This window comes from Loxodonta africana, chromosome 27, assembly GCF_030014295.1.
Source record: "Loxodonta africana isolate mLoxAfr1 chromosome 27, mLoxAfr1.hap2, whole genome shotgun sequence".
Lineage (NCBI taxonomy): Eukaryota > Metazoa > Chordata > Mammalia > Proboscidea > Elephantidae > Loxodonta > Loxodonta africana.
The window spans coordinates 26,676,226-26,700,824 of record NC_087368.1 but is presented as its reverse complement, the minus strand read 5'-3'; the positions used below and the strand labels follow the sequence as shown (position 1 = coordinate 26,700,824).

Below are 24,599 nucleotides of genomic sequence, written 5' to 3'. Positions count from 1 at the left end.
GGTCATCCTTTCGTACATGCTGCTGTTGGCTGTGTTGGAGTATTTTTCTGTGACAGATGTTTAGGGCTTAAAGGGTATGTGTATTTTAAGTAAATATTGTGGTATTCCCCAACTGTAGTTATTTTTTGAGTATTCGCTGGTGGGTGTTACTTGTTAGTACATCCAAACATGTAAGAATGCATGCAAATGAAAGGTTTATTTTATCCTCGTCTTTGTTGTTCAGGGAGGAGAGCTAAGTACATTGTTCTGTTTGCTATCCTGGCAATGGTGCAGTCTAAATGAAGGTTTGAAATGGGAGCAGTTAATCCCTTTTAGAACAGACAGTATGCCACCTCTTGGGATGCAAATTCTGTCTTTCATTTAGGAAAGAACTTGTCCTTTGTACCTGTGCATGCCCAGGTAGTAATTCACATGAAATCACTGGAAGAAAGCTAAAGGTTTTAGAGTATGACATGGTTAACTGATGGTAATTACTCATTCTTACGCTTTTAAAATTTTGTTTCCTGCTTTGGTCTTCCCTCATCACTAAGGGAATGTGCATATTAAGAGCAATGTCATTACCCATACATACTGTTAGCTAGGTGACATTGTCTCATGATCTACACAACCTGCTCCCACTCTTTGAGGTAGAGGGCCTACCAAGTCATTTAACTTCTCTGAGTTTCCTGTGTGAAACTGAACACCAGTTAGCCAGTCAAGTATTTTTGCTATTCAAATCTGTTTAATTCTACAGTTTGAATATCTGTACTTCAGAAAGTAAGTTTAGATATCAAGAGATAAGCATTTTCTTAATATTTTGTGTCCAGTTCTGAGTTTTGGGTACTAAGACATTTTTTTGAAAATTGAATCCAGTTTATTCAGTCCCTGAGTTTAGGTAATGAGAATTTGGACACTGGAAGTTTAGATAGTAAGGGACAGTTGTATAGGAATTTAGTTTGTACACACTGAAAAAAGCTATACACAAAAGAAATGGGATGTTTTATATCAAAAGCTAGAGGAGACCTCAAAAGATCATTTTATCCAACCTCCTGTTTGACCCCTTCTGAGATGAGCTGGCCTCCCAGTTTGTTTGAACACTGAAAGTGGTAGGAGTGTCATCCTGGTTATTATTCCAAGTGCTAGAGGAGATGCTGGGCAGTAAGAAAATAGGAGCAGTAGAAAGTTTGTTTTCTTGGGGAATTTGAAAAACACTGCGTGATTGGATAGATAAAAAAGTCACCTCATTCAGCAAAATGGTGTCTAGTGGAGTATTGTAAGTGTGGTTGTAATCATTACTGATTTAATTATTATTTTAATATTTAATTCTCTCCAGCAGTCACTGTCGCCCACATCCTAGCTCTCAGGACTCTGACTTTGGTTTCCATGCCTCTCTTCTGGCTTTCACTCTACCTGTCTAATCATTCTTTTTTTCCTAGTTCACGTTTGCCTCAGCCCTGAACGTCACTAGTTGTTTTTTCCCCCAGTCTGTCTTCTCCTTGCTTTATTTGCTTCCTTGGTTATACCATCCAGTGTTACTGATTTAATGACCATTTGAAGTCTCACAATACTTAAATATGTGTTTACACAGGCTCTGGTTTATTCTTATTTAACCACATTATGCTCTCTATTTATGTAACTGGTCGTGGTGCCAAGTTGGATTGTTCCAAGAGCATTCATCGATAGCCTAGCTTGTTACTAGTTGAATTCATTGTTCAGGAACTTAAGTACATACGAATCCAGTTGATAGGTTCAGATGACATGGAAAGCTTTTCAGTATTATACATCTGTTTTTTCTTTCTTTCATTGTTGGCCACTCTGCAGTTTTTTTTATATGAATCTTTTCCCACAAATGATAGAACTACGGGTTGTTTTACCAACACAGATATCTGTATCATTCAAGCAGACTGCCCTCCTTTTATTCGTCTGCATGTGAGAATGTTTTTGAAAGTATCAGTTGTATCAGTCACTCACCTTGTGTTTAGACACGCTGTGAGGTGCGCCTTTAATTTTCCCATTTGAATAGAAAACGTTGCTTAAGCTGAGAACTAAAACTCAGCTGTGAATTAGTGTTCTACTACCTGAAGAGTTTTTCTCAAGAAATACAGTTAATGTTATCACTTTAAACTGTGACAGTTTTGCCTAATTTGCTTATCAAAATGATCAGTTGTTTTTTTTTAAAACAAGCAAGGTGTATAGACATGACTGTTCCGATGTTCCCCCTTTCCTGTGTTCTTTTCTGTTTCTGAATTTGTGAAAAATCTTTTAATAATGTTTATCCTAATTGCAAACATGCATAGATAAGGAAAATAAAAAAGTTGGGTAATTAGATTTAAATTAAAGCACAAAGAAAAGTTTCCTGCTTCTTAGTGCTTATTAGAATAAAAATATAATGCTTTATTGTACTTGATGTCTTTTTGAGAGAGCAGTCAGATGGGCAGATGACCTACTGATGTGTGAACTTGTTGCTTTTTAATGGCTGCCATGAAATAGGAAAGTTGGTTGATACATTGAGCGGAGTCCCTGGGTCGCATGGATGGCTTAGCAACTAGACTACTAGTTGAAAGGTTTGTGATTCAAACCCACCCAGAGGCACCTCGGAAGACAGACCTGGCTGGCGCTCTGCTTCCAAAAGGTCACACCTTGAAAACCCTATGGAGCAGTTCTGCTCTGCACCTACCACGTCACCATCACCGTGAGTCAGAATCAACTCCACGGGAACTAACAACAGTGTGTGAGGGGATGGAGGTTTTACTCTGTGGGGAAAAGTGATGTTACATAGTAGGAATAAAAGGCACTGATGCTAAGAGAGGAAACTCTGGTGGTGTAGTGGTTAAGTGCTACGGCTGCTAACCAAAAGGTCGGCAGTTTGAATCCACCAGGCCCTCCTTGGGAACTATGGGGCAGTTCCACTCTGTCCTGTAGGGTTGCAATATAGTCGGAGTCGACTCAACAGCAGTTTTTTTTTTTTTTTAATGCTAAAAGAATTTTAATGAAGTTGATTATTGTTTCTTTTTTTTTTTTTTGGCATTGTGATGAAAGATTGAGTACTGTGGGAAGATATAAAGAAAAGTATATAATTACCTTTTAAATATCTACCTAAATGTTTTCAATAGAATATGTTATTGAAAGTAGTCTTCAATTCAGTTTTTAAAACTTTAGGTTTCTCTGGAAAGGCGGTTTTATTTTTTTAGCAGAAAATTAGGGATTGATGTGTTTTTCTTAGAACTTCCTGTCGCTAGGTCAGATATGACTGTGATTACCATCACACTTAAGAGCTTTGCTGATGGGGGGTTTCTGGGCCACTTTGTCCTTAGGCCGCCGGTGCCCTTGTGATGGATTCCCACTTTGTCCTTAGGCCGCTGACCCGTGCCCTTGTGATGGATTCCCACTTTGTCCTTAGGCCGCTGACCCGTGCCCTTGTGATGGATTCCCACTTTGTCCTTAGACCGCTGACCCGTGCCCTTGTGATGGATTCCCACTTTGTCCTTAGGCCGCTGACCCGTGCCCTTGTGATGGATTCCCACTTTGTCCTTAGGCCGCTGACCCGTGCCCTTGTGATGGATTCCCACTGTGTCCTTAGGCTGCTGACCCGTGCCCTTGTGATGGATTCCCACTTCGTCCTTAGGCCGCTGACCCGTGCCCTTGTGATGGATTCCCACTTTGTCCTTAGGCCGCTGACCCGTGCCCTTGTGCCCTTGTGATGGATTCCGTAAGGGAGAAGGCCATTGCCTAGGGCTGAACTGGTAATTGTACAAATGCAGCTCCTAGCTAGTTAATTTTGAGAGTTGCTGAGGGGCCGATGGGTAATTACATGATTTTTCAGAATGTCTGGTAGTCACGAAATATTTACTCATATCTTTAATAGTTATTTTTGTTATTGTTTTCCATAGTCACCTGATTCCTCGGATTTTCATGTTTGGGGACATGTTTCGGCTTGAATAACATCAATTTATGATTAGTAATTCTTTATCTTTGGTGCTAAGGGCTCGCTTCTGACTTTTAATACTCCCTGATAGTATTATTTCTTTGGATTCTTACAAATACAACTTTAATGAAGTTACTAGACTTCAGTCAAAAGTGGCAGTTCTAATTTTAGATTATGCTTAAGGAAAAAAAAAAAAAACCTTTTCCTTATTTATAGTAACCAGTTGCCGTGAGTTGACTCCAACTCACGATGACCCCATGTGTGTCAGCGTAGGACTGTGCTTCATAGGATTTTCAGTGGCTGCTTTTTTTCAGAAGTAGATGGCCAGGCCCTTCTACCAAGGTGCCTCTGGGTGGACTCGAACCTCCGAACTTTTGGTTACTAGCCAAGCACATTAAACATTTGTACCACCCGGAACTCCTCACCCAGGGTCATATAGATTTGGTTAACTTAATATACTTATTATAAAAATAATTTGTGCCAGCTTTATAATCTACAAATGGATATTTCTCAAATCTGTCCTTTTGGATTAAGTAATTGTAATAGTTTCATTTTAACAAGTACAAAAAAATTTTAGCTCATAACAGATAATTTCTTTCAGATTAGAATGAGGCAACTCCAAATAAATTATTTGGTGTTTTTATATTTTACTTATTTTTGTTTCTTTTTGAATCAGGATTTTATAATATGGATCATCCTTGTGAACCTTATTACTCATTACATTATAAATGTAGAAATGTGAGTCTGTTGACAGATTTCCTGTTTTTTAACTTTATTTTACAGTTAAGAAAAGCTACAGAAATAGTACAGAGACTTCCCACACATGCATCGCTGAGCTCGCCCTGATGTTAGCATTGTGTATAACTATGGTAAAATGAACAAAACCAGAAAGGTAACATTGCTGCAGTATTATTAACTAAACCACGGACTTAATTTCCCATTTCTCCACTGGTGGTCATTTTTCAGTTCCGGGATCTCCCAGAGGACTTAGTGGTTATTTCTCCCTCGTCTCCTCCAGCCGTATGGCTCCTCAGTCTTTCCTCGTCTTGGCACTTTTCAGTAGTACTGATCAGTTATTTTATGCCAAGTCTGTCAGTTCGGCTTTGACGGATGTTTTCTGAGGTTTGGAACGAGGTTGTGCGTTCTGTATAAGACTACCACCCGGATGGTGACGGATCCTTCTCCGTGCATCTTGTCAGTCAAGAGGTTTGTGATGTCACACGACCTGATCAGGTGGTTGGAGTGGTGTCTCCCAGGTTTTCCTGCTGTGAAGTTACTGTCACCCTTTGTCGTCGATATCTTGGTTGAGATGGTCTGAAACCTGCATGTCCTGTTTCTCAAACTTTTGCCCACTGATTTTAGCATTCTTTTTTTCTTAAGAGACATGGCTGTGTTTTATTTTAGCTAGATATTACAAGGGTTGACCTCAAGTAATTTACTTACCTGAGATTAACAAGGAATGCTTCTTAATGTATACTAAACAGATTATTAGCTCTTTCACTTTTTTTTAAGGATTGATTTTTCTCCACCTAGTCTACTGTAGGAGCCCTGGTAGCACAGTGGTTAAGAGCTCAGCTGCTAACCAAAAAGTTCAGCGTTTTGAATCCACCAGCTACTCCTTGGAAACCCTCTGGGGCAGTTCTCCTCTGTCCTATAGGGTCACTATGAGTCGGAAATTGACTTGATGGCAACAGGTTTTTTTTTTTTAAGTCTAGTATCACATCACTCTGATTTTAGGATCCATTGCTGAGTTTCTGCCGTTTGGTCATGAGTTTATGTATTGTTTTTATATTTATGTCTAGTTGTGAAGCTGGTGCTTTGTCTATTTGAAATGTGATAGATATGCCAGCTTAACCCTTTCATACCTGAGGAGAATAATTTTTCCCACATGATGTCTGGGGATGGGAGAAAAAATTGTCATGGTCACCTGGAGCTTTGGGTAAGTTGAGTCCCGTTTCACTTATGTTGAACTTAAAAAGACTCAAAAGAGCTGAGTAAAATTCCCGTGAGTCTGATAATGTGAAGGGTTAGGCTTATTGTCAAGGAGTTTTAAACCTAGAAAGGACCTTAACCCAACCCACTACTTCATAGCTGGGGATTTAGACCAAGATATATAAAGAGATGTATCCAGTTAGTAAAATGATGACTGCGTGGGCTCGCACTCAGGGCTCTGTTCTTTCCGTATAACTTTTTAAGCCTGGTTAACATGCTCAACTGCCAACTGAAAGGTTGGAGGTTTGAGTGCACCCAGAGGTGCCTTGGAGGTAAGGCCTGGTGATCTACTTCCCAAAAATCAGCCATTGAAAACCCCACAGAGCACAGTTCTACTCTGACACACATGGGGTCGCCGTGAGTCAGAATTAACTCGATGGTAATTTTTTTTTTTTTTTTTTAGATCTGGCATGTTTTTCCCTCCTCTTAGTCGTCATTTACGCTCCGTTTTCGAGCGTACGCAAAGTTCCTGACATTCTCTGTGGTTGACTGGAGAGACGTCACCTTCTTTTATGTAAGGGTAGCATGGTAGACTTGGAAGTATCTTCTCTGATGCTAGAAGTAGAAGAGTGTGACTGATATCCTGGCCTACCTGTGTCTCTTTCCCACTCACCTGCTGTTCCACTGGCATAAAGCCCTGAACTGCCACCCTAGGACTTCTCCCATTTAGGGCAGAGGAGGATGTGTTTTCGATAATACAGAGTTGGAACTTGAAGCACTTGTTTCATTGTTTTTTTAACTGATTCAATGTGGTTAAATATCAATATAGTGTATTTTAGACTACCCTTTCCTTCTGTGCTCTATAATTTTTCGCATTGTTTTCCTTGTCTTGTTAATTTTTTTCTATTTTGTATCCTGTTTTTATTATTTTATTGAAGACTTTCGGAGGGATAACTTTTTTTTATTATATTAAGGCATTCTAATGCTGTCGTATGAAAAGACATGTTTCAAACAACCTGCATTAAATTGTATTTAATACAATTAAAGGGAATTTTTTAACCTGTTTTTAATCAGAAACCGAAACTGTGTCATTTTTTAAAGCTCAGTACCAAGGGAAGGGTTGTTCTATTCAGATGATACTGCATATATTAGTCTACAAATTGGATATTTTAAGTTGAATAGTTCCTAAAATTTTCATATATTATAGTGATTTTTTATACCAACTCGGAAACCCTGGTGGCGTAGTGGTTAAGTGCTACAGCTGCTAACCAAAAAGGTCAGCAGTTTGAATCCACCAGGCACTCCTTGGAAACTCTGTGGGGCAGTTCTACTCTGTCCTGTAGGGTTGCTGTGAGTCAGGATCAACTCAATGGCAGTGGGATTTTGGACATACCAACTCATCTAAGTATATTTTTTTCACATGTTATAATGAATACCACCCTAACTAAATACAAATGAAAGTCTGTACCATTCTCAGAGACTGTAAGAGCAAGACAGCTTGCCTTTCAAAGTTAGAGTTAAGGAGCTTATAAGAAGTCATTGAGCTCAGCTCTCACTTTTTTTTACATAAGGAAACAAGTTCAGACAAACTCAGCGACCTGCTCAAGGATGTTGCGAAGTAAGAGACAAGACTTCAACTCTTCGTGCCACTCAAACTGGAATGCCCACCATAACACTGACTGGGACTACTTCCCTCTACCCTGTCTAACCTAAACACATTCAGATTTTTTTGTATTTTAAATGATCACGTTATTACTTAAATATTTAAAGGGTCATATTATTATGATCGTAATATCGATCAAAAACAGTCATATTGCTAAGTGAAAAAAGGCAGTCTAAAACACCTGTGTACTATGATTCCAGCCATTGACATTGTGGACAAAGCACAAGTATAGAGACAGTGAAAAGATCAGTGGTTGCCAGGAGAGGGGAGAGGGAGGAATGGACGGAGCACATTTTTAGGGCAGTTGAAACTTTTCTTTTCTTTTTAACATAATACTGTGTTTTCGGTGAAGGTTTACGTAGCAGCTCAGGCTCGCATTCAACAATTTCTACGCACATTTTTCAGTGGCATTGGTTACATTCTTCATGATGCATGAACGTTGTCAGTATTTCTGTTCTGGTCATTCCTTCTCCGTTAATGTAGTTTCTCTGCCTCCTTATATTCTCATCTTTGTTTTAAAGTAATTGTTGACCGTTTGGTTTCATATAAATGATTTTTTTAAAGAAGCACAGTACATATGGGTGATAACCTTTGTTTTGTGAGTCAATCTGTTATTTACCTAAAAAGTGAATCCAGGGGCTGGTTTTGGTTCAGGGGCTGAAGATTCGATCAGGGCAACAGCCTCCGGGAGTCCTTCAGTCCCAACCAGTCCAGTAAGTCTTTCTTTTTTGGTAGGAATTTTGAGGTTTGTTACATTTTTCTCCCATTTTATCAGGGTCCAGCTGTCGTGCCCTTGATCAGAACAGTTGGTAGTTGTAACTGGGCACCATCTAGTTCTGGTCTCAGAGTAGTCAAGGCTGTGGTTTGTGTAGGACTATTAGTCTTGTAGAGTAATTTCTTCTTTGACCCTTTGGTTCCTGCTTTCTCTTTTTCTCCAGACAAGTAGTTGTATCTTAGATGGCTGCTCTCAGGCTTTTAGGACCCCAGACACTGCTCACCAGCTTAGGATTTAGCATATAAACTTTCTGACCTGTATTGTGCCAGTTGACTGCGATGTCCAACGAGAGGATGGTCCTAATTCAAGTGAAACTGTTTTGAATAATACCAAAATGTTGGACACATTTTGATGTCGTGCATTTGTCAAAAAACCGCAAGACTCCACAACACAAAGAATGAACCTTGTAAACTATGGACTTTAGTTAGGAATACCGTATCAGTATTGGTTCATCAGTTGTAACAAATATACCACAAGAATACAAGATGTTAACAGTGGGACAGACAGCGCGTAGAGGGGAAGAGGTTATACAGGACTCTCTCTGCTCCCTGCACAATTTTTCTGTAAACCTAAAACTGCTCTAAAAATAAAGTCTACTTAAAAGAAAAAAAAAAGCCCCCAGAACTTAACAGCCGTTTTTACTTGTTTATTTAGTCATACACAAGTCTTAAAAAAAATGCTTGAAGTAATTCGAACACCTGCTTTTCCTGTACTTCAAGCATAGAGTACCGAACCTAAAACAAACAGGCAAGTGGTCTACTCAAGATCTTTAACACTGAAAAAAAACTTGCAAGTATTCAGAAGACAGAGCTGCTCAGCAAGTGTTCTGAGGGTGTTTGTTAGGGAGAGTACCTGTTGTAGTGCACAGGTACATTGCTCTGCGAAATATTCTGCAGCTCACTTCCATGTCACAAAATGACAACTGTTAAAGGCATTACATAACAGACCCACCTTCCAGGTAGAGTACCATTTACTGAAGATCGACGGAAGCGAGGGCTGTCAGAAAGTCCACCGTTTTCCGCCTTACTGCCACATTTTACCGCCATATTCCTTTACTCGAGGACCTCATAGAATGTCAGATTCCTAGGAAGTACATGAGGCTAAGAGATTCTGCTTGGTTTACATATTTGATGGGAATAATTTAGGCAGGAAAGGCAGCTTCTCAAAGGTTGTATTTATTTTTGCCTTCAAATCTTGACTGCACTTTGCCTACAGAGGTACCAATTAAAGCATAAGGAAGGACCAGACCTTAGAAGAGAACAAATTCCATTATGTCTTTTATTTAGAGTTGTTGTGTCCCTTCTGTTTCAGGAGATCTGTAGTACTTTGCTTCCATCTGAGCCAGAAAATTGTCCCTTTCCTTTTTTTTTTTTTTCCATTGTTGACTAGCTTTATTCTTTTTAAAAGTTATAAAATTTTGTGGTTACTTCAAACATCCAGAAAAATTGCAGTAATAGTACAAAGAACCTGCATGTCCCTCACCCAAATTTACCAATTTTTAACACTTTTGCCACATTTGCTTTTATAAGTATAAAAACCCGTTGTCCTCAAGCCGATTCTGACTCATAGCCACCCTATAGGACAGAGTAGAACTGCCCCCATAGAGTTTCTAAGGAGCACCTGGTGGATTTGAACTGCTGACCTTTTGGTTAGCAGACATATCTCTTAACCACTACGCCACCAGGGTTATTTTTCTGAACTATTTGAGAGTTAGTTGTAGACATGATGCCTCTCTACCCAGAAACACTCCAGTGTGTATTTCGTAAGAACAAGAATATTCACTCATATAACAGTGGTACCATGATCCAAGTCAGGAAGGCGAACATTGATATCGTATCATCATCTAACTTAAAGGCCTTTCTCAGATTTCACCAGTGGTCCCATAAAGCCCATTTTAGTATTTTTTCCCCCGGTTCAGAACTTGATCTGGGATCTTGCGTTGCATTTAGGTTTTTTTCTTTAAAGTTTTATTGTGCTAAAATATATATAACAGACAGTTTGCCATTTTAACCATTGTTAAGTGTATAATTCACTGCCAGTAGTTACATTCACAGTGTTGTGCAACCATCACTATTTTCAAAACTTTTTCATCACCTCAGAAGCAGACTCTGTACCCATTGACTGATTGCTCTCAATCTGCACCCCGCTCCCCCAGCCCCTGGTGACCTCTTCCTACTTTCTGTCTCTCTCAGTTTGCCTGAAGTAGGTACTTATCTATTTCTTTTTGCCGATCTTTTTGCCTACCCTGACTGCTTTTGAGTGATTGACCCCTTCACCATGCTCCCCGCTCCTTCTCATTTCTGGTCCTCTCGCTGCTTCCCGGGTCCTCCTTTTCCTGGTATCGTCGTTTGTTCGATACCTGGACAAAGCATGGTAGTATACGATCTCGCCGAGGTGAATGGCTTGCTGCTGAATGATGTTTCTTACTCTGGGTTCCTCTCTGTACTGCACACACAGCACAGATGCCATGATCCAATTTTTAGCACCATTGAAGCTCTGGTAAACCGAAACCAAACCCGTAGCCATCACGGACTCATGGTGACCCTGTAGGACAGAGTAGAACAGCTCCATAGGGTTTTCAAGGCTGTAATCCTTACAGAAGCAGACTGCCGCATATTTCATCCTTGGAGCAGCTGGTGGGCTCAAACTGCTGGCCTTTTTGGTTAGCAGCCAAGCTTAACCACTGTGCCGCCAAGGCTCCTTGAAGTCCAGATAGGCTGTTTAATATCAGCCAGTTCTCATTCGGAACCCTTGTATGTCCTTTCAAAAGCTTGACTGCCCTCTAAAGATACCTTTTTAAAGAGTAACCTCCGATAATGTCTCCCAGTTGTGGTCTCTGTTGAGCACAGCAGGGTCCTTGTCCACTGTCCCTGCTGATTGTATGCTGCTCTGTAGTTTTCGTCATTTAAAACAGAATGGACTGTCCAGAGGAATCTGGAAGTGGCTAGTGACATTGTCCCGGTCCTCCTTGCCCACCTGGTCCAGGTGCAGCTGTAGGGACTCTGTGTCCGTTTCAGGTGAGGTCTGAGGCCTCGTGCCCTCTGCTGGACACCCAGTAAAGCCTGGAGTGGTGGCCCTATGCCAGGTGTGTGTGCACAGTGAGTGGCAACTGGTTCCAATGCCCTTAGCTAGAGCCCAGGACTAAACTGAAGACTTTTTTGAGGAAAGAGGACTTGTTCATCTTTCTCTGTCCTGTGGCACCGAATCTTGTGCATAGTAAGTTCGTAGTAGTTAACAGTGATTTTAATGCTCCGTTGAAAATTAAGTTAGAAGTTGAGAAGGAAGTTAAGATTTTTTTCCCCTTAAAAATAGCCTATGCGTTATTTTACTTTTAAGCATTTTTTGGTCTTTTTGTTGAAGTGAAATGAATGGAACAGAATTATAAATGTCTATTTTTACAGCTCAAAGCTAGAACCTCCTTAGCTGTTAAATTTTGGCATGTCTTTTCATTTGTAGAAAGGCAAAAAGTCCTTATAACTTTAAGTGGCTTTTGGTTAACTGAAGAGTGAAAGCGGTATTGCATGTTACATCTGTAGACTAAAATTTCTGTCATGATTTTCTATGTGTCCTTTACAGTGTTTAGTGGCGGATGAAGCTTTACACTGACATGCTTATTGCCAGACCATCCGCTTAACAAGGCTGAGCTTTACAGAACCATGGATTTCTTGTGGCACTTAAGTCTTCACCTTATTGACTACTATTCTAAGTGTAAACTTCATTGACTCATTTTTGAGTATTTATACATTTAATCATAATCTCATAGAGCTGAGTTACGTGTTTTCCTTTTAATTTGAGGACCTAAGAGTAGAAAACAAGAAAGCAGGTATTCCATATTGACATCTGAGGGTCCCTCCCACTCCAGGCTGTCTTTAATCTCTGATCTGAAGGGTCTTTCTATTGAGAAGGAAGTGAATACATGTGTCAGTTAGTTAGTAATCCTTTAGTATGTTTGAGTGTTTAGAAATACAAACTTCTAAAAATCCTAAGAAATGTAATTAAACTGTTTAGCTTTTTTATGTTCATTGAATTGAATGTGGACATCCAAAGAAAACTTTATTTCCACAAAAACAGCAAAAGGTTGTTTTCTAGGCAAGTACGTTTTCTATTTGGGTTTAGGCCTTCTGCGATTGTTGAGTCATAGTTTTATGGTTTCTGTTTTACCTGAGGAAACCCTGAGGTCATTTTGGTAAGAATCGACGTGGTGGAAGGAGGGACAACGTGAAATTTTAAATGGTCTCTTGTGGATTAAAAAAAAAAAAGAGGAAGCCTTCTGTATGTCTGTTAAAAAGGACACAATTAGCTGAAGTAAGAACTCAGTTCTGTGAGAGGCAGGGAGTCTGGTATGTTTTCTGGCTATCCCGAGTAAGACACGTAGTAGGGCCTTAGTAAAATTTTATTTGGTGTATGAATGAGAATGATTTTTTTTTAGGGTCCTGATGAAGAAGCTGTTGTGGATCTTGGCAAAACCAGCTCAACTGTGAATACCAAGTTTGAAAAAGAAGAACTAGAAAGTAAGTTTCTTTAGAATAACTTACTACATTTAGCAGGGTAAGTTACTAATGAAAGTTTGTTACTGACCTTTGAGTTTTACATACTATTTGTTGAAATTTGTTGTGAGGTAGAGTGCTCTGTACTTCCCTGAGAACAGTTTGAAGAAGAATACTGCATACACCCACATGGCCACATTGTATCTAGAGATAGCACATCGCCAGCACCCCCAGGAATAATCCCCACCACACGTGCCCTTCTGGCTTATTTACTGTTTATTGAGATTATTGGCATAACAGATGTCACAGTCCTTTTTAAACTGGTGGCACCATTACTTAACTTGGAAAATTTTATTTCCTTATTTCTAGCAGGCTGGGTAATTTGTATTATAAGCAAACTAGAGTACCAGACCAATAAGCCACAGTAATTATTAGTCATCATCTAAATGTTTATTTCACAGGTCTGTTCAATCAGCCTTTTAAAATGCTACCATGACCTCACCATAGAATTGTAGAGCAAATGAGTTACCGTGTACCCTCCACCCAGCTTCTTCCAGTGTTAACATCTTACGTAACCATCGTATGCTTCACTGTCATGAATCCGCCAGGTGCTCCTGGGAAACTCTAGGGGCAGTTCTACTCCGTCCTTCAGGGTTGCTATGAGTCAGAATCGACTTGACAGCAAAGGGTTTGGTTTTTATAGTCTGTTGAGTGGTCGTGTTTCCTCAGCACTTCTAACCTCTGGCAGTTTCTGAGTCTTTCTTTGCCTCTCATGACCTTGACACTTTTGAAGAGTGGTGGTTAGCTCTTTTGTAGAATGTCTTTCAACTTGGGTTTGTCTCATGTTGTTGCATGAGTATACTGAGGTTATGGCTATTTGGGAAGAATTCCACAGAGGTAATGTACCCCTCGTTGCATCAAATCAGCGGACACATGATACTAACATGACTTATTAGTGATGTTAGCCATGAAGACTTGGTTAAGGTGGTGTTCAGGGCAAATGTTTTTATAGACTTTTGGTCTTTTTTGCAAACTGTGTCCTTAAAAGTCTTCTGCGAGAGCTATTACCATAAGGGACCGTACATCTGTTGCTTTTAGAAAGGAGATGGAAAGAGACACAGTTAAGATTCTCATTTACATTCTGAGATTAACAAAACTATTATCTTTTGAAACTGATTTTGAAATTCTAGGCCTTTTAGAGCTTGTATAAATAAACTAAGTTACCGGAAAGCTCCTATCAGATCTTGAGTTACAGGAACTAATAAAGTTACATTTTTTAGCAATAATTTTATTAAGTCAGATGTACAGCCATATATTTCATTCTTTGCTTACTGTTTAATGTCAGCCCTCAAATATACGTGACCTAGAACGTGAAGAGAGAGGCGTGTGGCTGTGTTTTCTTACCATCCTTAATTACCCCAGGACCCCAACCTTGCCTACTTTGCACACATCTGTATTTCATTATCAAGTTCGAGGGAGAGATCAAGTTTCTCTCAGAGAGTTTGAGTAACTAGGTGTTTGATGGAGTAAAGTAAGGGGAGGTGAAAAAGGAAAGAAAAAATGGTAATGGAGGGCAGTAAGGGTTATAATAAAAGCAGCAAAATCATTATGGTCCAGGCACTCAATATTTTGGATTCTGGTATGCCTTTACATTTTATCTTGTCATTCTAAACTGCAAACTCATAGAATTTATTTTCATATGGTCCTAATTGGAGTAAAACTTTATAATTCTCAGTGCACAGTGATGAGAAATGGACTTTCGTTTCTGCTTTTCTTGGTGTTCTCAAGGAAATAATTTCACTAAAAGAAAGAGTAAAATTATTGAGTTTTGTTATGTTGTCTTTGTGAGGTGCCGTTGAGGTGGCTCTGACTCATAGTGACAACAGAACAAAACACTGTCTGGTCCTGTGCCACCCTCACAATTGTTCCTCAGTCCATCTCGTTGAAGGTTGTCTTCTTTTTTGCTGACACTCTACCAAGCATGATGTTCTTCTTGAGAGACTGGTCACTCCTGATAACATGTCCAAAGTACTTGAGACAAAGTCTTGCCATTTTCGCGTCTAAGGAGCATTCTGACTGTACTTCTTCAAAGACAGATTTGTTCGTTCTTCTGGCAGCCCATGGTACGTTCGGTATTCTCTGCCAGTGCCTAATCCGAAGGCATCAGTTCTTATTCATTGTTCAGTTTTTGCATGCACATGAGGTGATCGAAAATACCATGGCTCACATCACTGCACTTTAGTTCTCAAGGCAACATCCTTGCTTTTTAACATTTTGAAGAGATCTTTTGCAGCACGTTTGCCCAATACAATAGGTTGTTTGATTTCTTGACTGCTGCTTCCATGGGCATTGATTTTGGATCCAAGTAAAATGAAAGCCTTGACAACTTCAATCTTTTTTCAGTTTTTCATGATGTTGTAAGGATTTTTGTTTTCTTTATGTTGAGATGTAATCCATACTGAAGGCTGTAGTCTTTGATCTTCATCATTAAGTGCTTTAAGTCCTCTTTGCTTTCAGCAAGCAAGGTTGTGTTATCTGTATAATGCACGTTGTTAATGAATTTTCCTCCAGTCTTGATGCTGCATTCTTCTTTATATAGTCCAGTTTCTCTGATTATTTGCCCAATATACAGATTGAATAAACTTGGTGAAAGAATGCAACCCTGATGCACACCTTTTCTGATTTTAAACCATGCACTATCTCTCTGTTCTGTTTGAACAATTGCCTGTTGGGCTGTGTGCAGGTTCTGCATGAGCACAATGAAGTGTTCCGGAACTCCAGTTCTTCCCAGTGTTTTTCATAATTTGTTACGATCCACACAGTTGAATGCCTTTGCATAGTCAATAAAACACAGGTAAACATCTTTCTGGTTTTCTCTGCTTTCAACCAAGATCCGTCTGACAGCAGCAGTGGCATCCCTGGTTCCACGTACTCCTCTGAACCTTGCTTGAATTTCTGGCAGTTCCCTGTCAATGTACTGCTGCAACCGTTTTTTAATTCTTTTCAGCAAAATTTTACTTGCATGTGATGTTAATGATATTGTTCCATAATTTCTGCGTTCTGTTGGATCACCTCTCTTTGGAATGGGGACAGATACGAATCTTTTCTAGTCGATTGGCTCGGTAGCCGTCTTCCAAATTTCTTGGCATAGGCGAGTGAGTGCTTCCAGTGTTTTATCTGTTTGTTGCAACATCTCAATGGATATTTCATCAATTCCTGGAGCCTTGTTCTTTGCCATTGCCTTCAGTGCAGCGTGGACTTCTTCCTTCAGTACCATCGGTTCTTGATTATATGCTACCTCCTGACATGGTTGAATGTTGGCCAGTTCTTTTTGGTGCAGTGGCTCTGTGTATTCCTTCCATCTTCTTTTGATGCTTCTTGCATCGTTCAATATTTTGTCCATAGAATCCTTCAATATTGGAACACGAGGCTTGAATGTTTTCTTCAGTTCTTTCAGCTTGAGAAATGTTGAGCATGTTCTTCCCATTTGGTTTTCCAACTCCAGGTCTTTGCACATATCATCATAATACTTTACTTTGTCTTCTCAAGCTACCCTTTGAAATCTTCTCATTAGCTCTTTTACTTTATTATTTCTTCCATTCACTTTAGCTACTCTATGTTCAAGAGCAAGTTTCAGAATCTCTCCTGACATCCACTCTGGTCATTTCTTTCTTTCCTGTTTTTTTAATGACCTTTTGCCTTCTTCATATGTGATGTCCTTGATGTCATCCCACAACTTGTCTGGTCTTCAGTCATTACTGTTCATGTGTCAAATCTATTCTCGAGGTGGTCCCTAAATACTGGTTTTGTTATGATTGTTTTTTTACTTATTTTCTGAGGCATAATTCACATAACATAAAATTCACCATTGTAAAGTATATAATTCAGTGGTGGCACGGTAATAGTTAAGAGCTTAGCTGCTAACCAGAAGGGGAGCAGTTCGAATCCGCCACCCACTCCCTGAAAACCCTATGGAGCCGTTCTGCCCTGATCTATAGGATCGCTATGAGTCGGAATTGACAGCAGTGGGTTTTGGGGTTTTAAATTATACATCGTCACCACTCTCCAATTCTAGAATATTTCCATCATCACGAAATGAAACCATGTGTCATTGGTTTTTAAAATCTGGGATTCACTGGTAAAATTTCTTCAAGTAACTGAGGTTTGTTAGTTTCTACAGCCCTTCAGTGAGTGCTTGCCCTGTGTCTGGCAGAGTGCCGGGTATGGAGATGTTTAAACAGTAAGTTAGTTGGTTGTGTTTCCATAGGTCTAGCCCTCTTTTGGCTTAAAGGTCATTATTTGCTTTTTTAACTTCAGTATATTGGCAGCTGATTAGTCTTATTAACATGTCAAAAAAGACCAAGAAAGGCCAGTAACTTTTCTAGATTGCAGGAGTCTAAAGAGTTAAATCAGTTAAATCCAGTGCACGAATCTGGATTGTATTCTTGGCTGGGAAGGAAAATTAGCCCTAAATTAGGACATCATTGGGACAGTTGCCAACATTTGTGTATGGAATGTAGATTAGATAATTGTGTCAGTGTTAAATTTACTTACTTCCATTATTGTACTGAATTCGTTAATTACATATACATGGCGAACTATTTAGAGAGAAAGGGGCACGATGTCTACAACTTATTTTCAAATAATTTAAAAAATTTAAAGAGGGAATATAAGACAAATGGGACCAAATATAAACAATGAATATCAGTAAAACATGTAATGACAGTTCTATACTATTTGTGCAACTTGCAAGTTTAATATTGTATTATCATAAAAATTTATGTAAAAAGAGAAAATGAAGTTAGCCAAATTTTGTTTTGCCAAGTGTCAATGTTTTGTGTTTCACTATATTTGGTCACATTGGTAGGAAATGGAAGAGAGCCGGGGCTGACAGCAGAGAGGTGCTAGCTCTCAAACAGCTTGCTGTGTAATTAGTACATTATATCATATCTGGTATCCTTGGTATGCCGATAAGGAAATCATCATCCAATACTGTTCCATGTGAGCTATTGATTCCTTAAACATCTAGTGTGTGATATAGACTATATATGATTTGTTATTTAGCAAGGGTTTACTTAGAGCTTACTCTCTGCTGTGAATAAATTAGGCCCTAGTAAATGAAGCACTTCAGTTCTAAAAGCTGGCAGCCTAAATCCTGGCATAGTACTGCTAGCTATCTAGTTCCTTGATTCAGTTTCATTTAGTGGGCAAGAGGAAGACTACCTTTCATAACTGTTTTAAAAGAGAGAGTCAGGCTAATGCAACATCACAAGTAGCTTTCTGTGTTCTAAAAGCATGCCTTAGCATTACTATATTGCTTTTTTATCCAGTCTGATAATTTCTATCCTTTAACTGGAGTATTTGAACCATTTACATTTAATGTAGCCCTCAATAATTTGGACCTTGCTGATTGGAGATTTTCAAAACCCTAAAAATATTATTTGTAAATAAATATTTACAAATGTACATTTATGAATATTGATTATCAAGTATTTAGTCACCTTGAAAAATATCTCTTAAGGACCTTTACTGATCAGGGTTGGCCATAAATGCAGATGGAAAATCTTTGTCTGCATAGCGTGGTTTCAAGAGGGTCAAGCAGTTTTTTCTGAAAATATCTTTTTAGAGTTGCAAACTAATGCTTGTATAAGTAACCTTTATATGGAGTATAATTGCCAGCTGGTTGTATTAGCTCTTGGCAAGACATTCTATGTAGTACCTTGTAGAATAAGACAAGTAAAAGGAACTAGCTATTGTTAATTGCATGAATTTATAGTAATTCTTTCTTATCAAAGTGAATTTTGTTGCTTTTTTGTACATATCACTTTTTTCCCCTTTTGGGAAGTCAGTAATAGTATCTGAACCTTTTAATAGGTCATCGAGCTGTATATATTGGCGTTCACGTTCCTTTTAGTAGAGAGAGTCGTCGGCGTCACAGGCATCGTGGACACAAGCATCACCACCGTAGAAGAAAAGATAAGGAATCAGATAAAGAGGATGGGCGGGAATCCCCATCTTACGGTAAGAGAAAGAAAGCAGGACCTCTCCATTGATGGCGTAAGATTTTCTGGATAGGATTTTATTTCTTATCAAAAGTTTCCGTTTTAAATGGTATGTCTGCAGTAATTTGGCCACATTGTATACATTGGAGTAAGAATACTGATTGCAGTAAGAATGTTTTGATTTTAAGAAAGAAAAATTAAGACCTACTTGGGATAAGTGAAAAAAATAAAGAGCTTTGCTTTCTGCATTCCATTCCAGCCTTGGAACTGGCAAAGCTGGATCTTCGTACTTTATCTCCAGCTTAAGAAGGTTGCCTTTCTCTATCAAATCTTATTACTTGTATTTGCAGTGAGCAGACATCTGGAATCCTCAGGCTTCTGGAATGGATTGAGGTTGTTTTCCTTTTGAAGCCATACTTTTTGACCAGAAAGATTTATCTGCTGTGCTGGTTCAGTTGATTATCATTGCTTCCTGGATTATAATATTTTCATCATAATTAAAAGCAAAGAGGCTTCATGGAACATACTTATTTATAATGAAAATGTTTGACTTTCAAAACTGTGAATTTACCTTTGAATGGACTGAGAAAAAATTTTGAGTGTGTGTTTAAATTCTAATTTTGTCCAGACACACCCTCCCAGAGAGTCCAGTTTATCCTTGGTACTGAAGACGACGATGAAGAACACATTCCCCACGATCTCTTCACGGAAATGGATGAGCTGTGTTACAGAGATGGAGAAGACTATGAGTGGAAAGAAACTGCCCGGTAGTGTTTCCAACCCCCGTTTTCCAGTTGGCTTGACTCGATTTCTGGTTGTAATGAGAATAATTAAATTGGTACTGTGAGGTAGCCAGTGCTTTAAGATAACGAGCAGGGAATGTCTTTGTCAACTTCTGGAAATCTTCTCTTAAATTTTTCTCTCTATCCTCAAAAGTTATTTCCTTAGATAACCCCTCAATGAAACAAAAAAGGAATTATGTTGTTATAGATTTTAATAATAAGTGTTTAAAGAAACAAATTTGAAAAATCCTAAATCTTGCGTATTACAAGTTTAAAAGAGGATTAGAAGTGGAAACTATTAAATACCGTAGTTTGCTTTTGGAGTCTTATAATTGTGATAGCTAGAATAGAAAGAGGAACTACAAGGAAACTGATGACTATAAATATTGAGGCCATTACCCTAATTTGTAAAAATGTGTAACCAAAATTTTGTTTTGGTGGTAGTTATCTTTGTTTCTTTTTAAAACAACAAGTTTATGTTTATCATATTAAAATAAAAAAATTGAACATTATTTATAAAATATTTTTATATATTATACATTTTTCAGGTGGCTGAAATTTGAAGAGGATGTTGAAGATGGAGGTGACCGGTGGAGTAAGCCTTATGTGGCAACTCTATCTTTGCACAGTCTTTTTGAACTAAGGAGTTGCATCCTCAATGGAACAGTCATGCTGGATATGAGAGCAAGCACTCTAGATGAAATAGCAGGTTTTCACAAATTATTATTTTTTTTATATTTGTTTACTGAAATAAGTATTTAAGTAAGGAAAACAGAATTTTAGATCATTCATTTAATAACTACATGTTGAAATTCTATTTTGTGCAGAGCCGTTTGAGGAATAGACCTAAGTAAGGTAGACTTTGGTGTTGATATGCTTGGAGTCCGGTAAGTTCAGTTAGACATAGCTGTAATATCAAGGAGAAAGTGATTAGTGCCATAAGCAAGATAAGGAGTTTTCAGTACTCTGGAAAGAGTTTTTGGTTTCTTCATGTTTTGAACCAAGGTATCTGGGGAAGATTCATGGAGGAACTAAATTGTACAACTTCTTCATAGAATTTGGACACAAGAGCACTGAGTGGTGTAAGAGAAAAAGTATTCTAAGGAAGGGGAAGAGCAGGAAGAAAAGTGCCGGAGTGTATCGGGTACTTGACCAGGAGTAGGAAGAAATATATCAGAAACATAGGTTAGAGATAGATTGTGAGTAGCCTTGAATTACTGGGTTAAGATGTGAGACTTTATTTGGTAGGTGTTTCAGTTCTCTTGATGGTTTTTAAGTTGGGGAATAGTGTGTGATCTGTGGTGTACTTTTGGGAAAGCAATCTGGCTGCAATATATAAGGTGGCTTTGGATTAAAAACAGGTTAGAAGCAAGTAAGCCAGTTATTTTCATGAAATAGTCTAAGCAAGAGATGATGACCTCCTGAACGGTGGTAGGCGGTGGAATTGATGGAGAGACAGATTTGGAGGATACTGTGTAGAAGGAGCCCTGGTGGCACAGGGGCAAATGACTCGGCTGCTAACTGAAAGGTTGCAGGTTTGAACTCACCAGCCTCTCCTCAGGAGAAAGATGGGGCATTCTATTTCCATAAATATTTACAGCCTTGGAAACTGTATGGGGCAATTCTACTCTGTCCTGTAGGGTTGCTGTGAGCCAGAATTAACTTGACAGCAATGGGTTTGATTTGGTTTCGTGGAGGTAGAAAGTCCCTGGGTGGTGCAAATGTTAAAGACTTGGCTACTAATTGAAAGGCTGACAGTTCGAATCCACCATGAGGTGCCTTGGAAGAAAGGACTGGTGATCTTCTGAAAAATTAGCTATTGAAAACCCTGTGAAGCACAGTTCTACACTGAAATACACAGGGTTGCCAGGAGTCAGAATTGACTTGATGGCAACTGGTCGTGGAGGTAAAAAGTGGAAATAAACAGGATATTAATTTCAATGGTAATGAATTGGATAATGTGACTGCCATTACAGATTGCACCCAGGGAAAAAGAAAAAAGCCTATAGTGTTTGATCATCAGAAAAACTGTAAATGTATTAGAATTTCTCAGGCTGGAAATACTTCAGTATTATCAGATTGAGTTGACCACTTGCTGCGAATCTTCATTGCCAGAGACCTTACTTCTTGTCTTATATGAATCACTGAAAAATTGAGTGAGGGTTAGGAGTACTGAATGTGGACCTCTGGGTCTTCAGCTCTGCAGTTACCATATAACGTGGTACTTGTAGTGAACGCCCTGTAATCCAGCGCGCTCTCGGTGGCTCCTGTAGTCATTCTGCAAACGCTAGCTCCCCTGCTAGGTTCGTCTCTCCGGTTTTCTTTCAGAGTAATCTTGTCATGCTTTGAAAGCTTGGCTTTTTATCTCAAGTTAATGCCAGTGTTTAAAAATACTTCTGCATGTTTTATAAATTAAAAATCGTCCACTCGTCACAGTAATGTATGAAATGTCATTGTCATCAGTCTCCCCGCCTCCCACACCCTCCTCTCGCCTGATGGATTCATCTTCCTAGAACTTATTACCACATGCTGTTTTATCTGTTTGTTGCTTGATTTTTCTGCGTCTGGGAGAATGGGAGAAGAAACTTGATCCGCTTTGTTAACTGCTGTATTCTCAACAGGTAGAGAATGCTCGGTGAAGAGTTAGTGATTGAATGAATGAACGAGTCTCGATGGTCGTCTACTAAGACAGTTTTGGGGGAAATTTAATTTAATCCTTTCTTTCCAGAGCTATTTAGGGGTCTAACTTTTGTTGTGAAGTTTGATTTGCGTTTGTCTTATAGTCATATGAGTGCGGGTGTCTATAATAACAGTAACTGTTACTTTCTTTCTTTGAGTAGATATGGTATTGGACAACATGATAGCCTCTGGCCAATTAGATGAGTCCATAAGAGAGAATGTCAGAGAAGCCCTTCTGAAGAGGCATCATCATCAGAACGAGAAAAGATTCACCAGTCGGATTCCCCTCGTTCGGTCTTTTGCAGATATAGGCAAGAAACATTCTGACCCTCACTTACTTGAAAAGAATGGTGAGATAAGTTGTGGCATCCAATTTTTGCTAACACTTCTTACTCTAACAGCTTTTCTAGTCGGTTTCAGTTCACATTTGGGAAAGGAAAAATATTACTTCCAGATAATTACATACGTATTTTTACGCAGATAACACACATTTTCGTCTTCTACATTTGCTTGCCAACTGTGCCCTCCCCTGTGAGGTATTTTCATAAGCGTGCTATGCTAATTTTTTTTTTTTTTTTTAACAGCAACCTGTAAAAAAGATTGGCATAGCAGCACTGATGGAAATACTTCATGGGGGGAGGGGGCAGTTGGCAAACAAATGTAGAAGGTGCATGTTATTTGTGTAAAAACACGGTAGGTCACTTTATAACCTTATTTTGTTTTTTGTAATATTGTTATTTGTGCCTTTAAAATTATTTCTCAAATGTCTTTGTAACATAACATTTATGGAAATTATTTAGATAAAACTAAACATTCACTCTGCTAAAATGACACAAATTAATTTTTATTTAAATATTGGTAATACTGAAGTTCTGTCACTATATACCTAACCCTGAATTACATCTCATTCCTTCTTTTTTGTTTCTGTTCAGGATTTCTTGAGTAAGGTTAATTCAATAGGCATAAATTAAAAATCTATAATTTCAGTGTTGGGTTTGAAACTTTATACCTAAATTAGATTTTTCTCTGTTGATTTGTCTCCTGAATATATTTTATTTCTTGTTTGTAAGCTAGTTTTTTGGTTGATTTGTTGCCCTCTATTTTTTTTATTATTATGTTCATACATAGGAAACCCTGGTGGTGTAGTGGTTAAGTGCTACAGCTGCGAACCAAAGGGTTGACAGTTCAAATCTGCCAGGCGCTCTTTGGAAACTCTATGGGGCAGTTCTACTCTGTCCTATAGGGTCACTATGAGTCGGAATCGACTCGACGGCACTGGGTTTGTTTTTTTTTTTGTTATTCACACATAACGCACTACCGTGGAGTATAGAGAATTTTTTTGTTGTTGTTGTTATTCATACATAGAGAATTTAGGCAGGGTTTTAGGAATAGTTTTTGTTATTTCTGTTCTTATACTAGAGGTGACCTAGTGATCCTAGCAATCTAGGCGATCTTCTAGTTGCTGACTGAGAAAGGCTAAGACCCAGGTCCACATACTCTAGCTTTCCACTCTCATTCAGAGGTTAGTGGTGGGGCAGGAGGGGCAGAAGGAGACAGAGTTTTTGTAGCCACTCAGCCTCTTTCACTGCCTTAAGATTGGCACACCTGGAGGTTTTGCCTTTATTTTCCTCTTTCTCAAGCAGAGAGAGACATCACTGAGGGTTTGATTTTGGCTGTCAGGGAGCTGTGATGACAGGGAACCTGGAAAACCCAGGTGCAATGGCTTAGAGTAGCTTATGAGCCATTATTGCCCTGCCATTACCTGATCCTTAGTGAAGGGGACTAGAGTATGGGGCACAAAGCCTTTATGCTTACCTTTTCTGCTCCTGAAAGACTGGTTTAGCTTTTAAGTGTTCTGCAGGTAAACAAGCCATAGGTGATAAGTTGGCCCAGACATATCAGTTACTGTATACAGTTCACAGCCATCTTTTACCACTCAGCATAAGATGCTTTTATGTCCATTTGCCTCGGAGCATTTGACCATTAGAAGACTCTTTTTAATCTGTCTGAAATGATGCCTTCGTATATTTAACTTCTCTTAAGGACCTAAGTTCAATTTATGTGCCACGTTTTACTTCTCTTTTTCATTTGTCATTTATTTTATATTCTTCAGTGAAATGAATTCATTAACCCAGAGGACCCTGTTAAATCTCCATCCCACGTGTATGGTGATTATTCCCCAATTGTAATTTAGTTCCTTTTAGTCTCAGGGCAATGGCTTTTTTCTTTAAATGCTATCTTAACATAGGCATTCTGTTATTTTGTTGTTAAGAATATTATAATTTAAGGAGTGGTGGCACAATGGTTAAGCATTCCTGCTGCTAACCGAAATGGTGGCAGTTCGAACCCACCAGCTGTTCTGTGGGAGAAAGGAC

The 24,599-nt window shown here is 38.9% G+C and overlaps 1 protein-coding gene across 7 annotated transcripts in view; it reads left to right on the top strand.

The window, feature by feature from the left end:
• Positions 1 to 24,599, top strand: part of SLC4A7 (solute carrier family 4 member 7) — a 113,615-nt gene that overhangs the window by 35,100 nt on the left and 53,916 nt on the right. For 6 of the 7 annotated variants that reach the window (XM_064277407.1, XM_064277406.1, XM_064277410.1 and 3 more), the window contains exons 2-6: positions 12,704 to 12,785; positions 18,636 to 18,782; positions 19,392 to 19,530; positions 20,094 to 20,254; positions 22,386 to 22,574. In XM_064277407.1, coding sequence (XP_064133477.1) covers positions 12,704 to 12,785; positions 18,636 to 18,782; positions 19,392 to 19,530; positions 20,094 to 20,254; positions 22,386 to 22,574 — 718 coding nt within the window. The remainder of the gene's footprint in view (positions 1 to 12,703; positions 12,786 to 18,635; positions 18,783 to 19,391; positions 19,531 to 20,093; positions 20,255 to 22,385; positions 22,575 to 24,599) is intronic. The other variant, XM_064277411.1, reaches the window with a different exon arrangement.